Source organism: Andrographis paniculata, unplaced genomic scaffold (assembly GCF_009805555.1).
Source record: "Andrographis paniculata isolate CXL003 unplaced genomic scaffold, ASM980555v1 Contig71END, whole genome shotgun sequence".
Taxonomy (NCBI): Eukaryota; Viridiplantae; Streptophyta; class Magnoliopsida; order Lamiales; family Acanthaceae; genus Andrographis; species Andrographis paniculata.
Window position 1 is genome coordinate 2,781,178 of NW_026137608.1, and position 2,028 is coordinate 2,783,205.

A 2,028-nucleotide genomic window follows, 5' to 3' on the forward strand; every position below is an offset into this window, starting at 1 on the left:
TCTAATTCAAGCTAACACGTATGTCTATATATCAAATTAAAAATAAAAAAAAGAAGATAAAATTCATCCGTGCTATCCTTATTTCTTCTAGATCGATCGAGTCCGCTTGGCCGTTGATAAGGTAAGGTTATTTCCTTCTCTTTTGGGATCTATCCATTTAGCTCTCCTCTATACATATGGGTTTGGGGTTTTGGGAGAAAACACGGAACCAGTTCAATATTCTCTTCTGTGAGCGACGAATTTACTCTCTATGCCTATCGATTTTTCTCATTATTTTTATGTCATGATACACTGCGTGTGCGAGGATCACTCTAGAGTTCTTGGGTTACTTCTTATTAGAACTACTATAATCGACACCTTCATGGGTTACCTCGTAGGACAACTTGGAGTTGATGAAGAAGTGGCTGCGATCTGAGCCTTCGTCATCGATTGAGCAATTTTTTTTTAATTCTTTATATATATTTTTGTTTTATATTCTTAAACTTTGAGTTTTATCGGCAGTAATTGTTTGGATGAAAATCTGTGTAGATCACCCTAACGGTTCAGAATGATTGAGAATCACAACAGATTGAGATTGTGGAACCGTGATTGTTTTGAGACCGACAATCTCAATCTCCGATGAAAAATGATAAGATTGTAAAAATTTTATTTCAACGAAAAAAAAAATGGGTTACTTATTTATTTTTATTGTCCTAATTCTTTAATTTAATATAAAATGTACTCTATTATTTAAAAAACAAATGCGCTGTAAATTTGTATGTAGCCAGTAGCCTAGTGTATATATAGATATTTATGGAGAGGAGAGAGAGAGAGAGCATATGCCAACCCTGTATTGTATTAATAGATAGATATAGATAGCCCAATCTCATTCCCAGCTAGCCCCTCCTCTCTCTCTCTCTCTCTATCTCTTTCAGCTTGAGCTAGTAGGTGCATTGGTTGTTGCCATTCCTTGGCGGGCGGCCATGTCGGAAAAGGTGTGCAGCCACCACAAGAGCAAGAAGAAGAAGGCGGTCCGCACGTGCCTGGCGGTGGTGGCGGTGGTGGTCTTCCTGGCCCTCCTCACCATCCTCATCGTCTGGGCAGTCCTCCAGCCGAAGAAGCCCCGGTTCAGCGTCCAGGACGCCACCGTCTTCGTCCTCAACGTCTCCGCCCCGAATGTGATCTCGACCACCATCCAGATCACCGTCCTCTCCCGCAACCCCAACTCCCGCATCGGCGTCTACTACGGCAAGCTCTTCGTCTACGCCAACTACAACAACCAGCAGATCAGCTACTACACCGTCATCCCCCCGACCTACCAGGGCCACAAGGACCTCAACATCTGGTCCCCCTTCATCTACGGCACCAACGTCCCCGTCGCCCCCTACAACGGCCTCCGCCTCGCCCAGGACCAGTCCGCCGGCGCCGTCCGCATCAACTTCAAGATCGACGGCCGCGTCAAGTGGAAAGTCGCCACCTTCGTCTCCGGCCGCTACCACCTCCACGTCACCTGCCCCGTCACCATTCCGCTCCCGGGTAGCCCCGGCAAGCCCGCCGGAGTCGTCGTCGGAAATAATGCAGTTAAGTATCAGCTCTCTCAGACCTGCACCGTCAGCGTCTGAAAAATATCTAACTTATTAATTAATTAAACTATTAAACAAAATTATAATGATCAAATTTCCTTTTCTTTTTTCACATGGAATTTTTTTTGGAACTGTACATCTTAATTCGTCGAAATAAAACTGCATCTTTGTATTGTGTGAAAGGTGGGTGTTTTCATGTAGTAGTTACATTATTATTATTATTATTTTTTTGGAATAACGTAAAATAAAAAAAATTAAATTCTGATTAGTAGTTACATTTTTTGTGTGATTAGAAAAGGTTGGGGAGAGGTTTTAGCGGAGGGTAGGATGTCAGTTTCTTTCATTTTCTACGGAGTTGTGATTTTTTATATTATTTTTTTCAATTTTATATTGCTTATTATTTACTCGAATTTGTCTTATTATGATTAGGAATTGATTAAATTAATTGGGACAATCTAGTTGTGAG

The 2,028-nt window shown here is 41.9% G+C and overlaps 1 protein-coding gene across 1 annotated transcript; it reads left to right on the top strand.

Annotated features, from left to right (window-relative positions):
* Positions 1-815: 815 nt before the first annotated feature.
* LOC127265076 (NDR1/HIN1-like protein 1) lies at positions 816-1,744 on the top strand. The gene has a single exon (XM_051294753.1). It carries the CDS (start codon positions 963-965, stop codon positions 1,599-1,601), a length of 639 nt encoding a protein of 212 aa, XP_051150710.1. The 5' UTR covers positions 816-962; the 3' UTR covers positions 1,602-1,744.
* Positions 1,745-2,028: the final 284 nt, after the last annotated feature.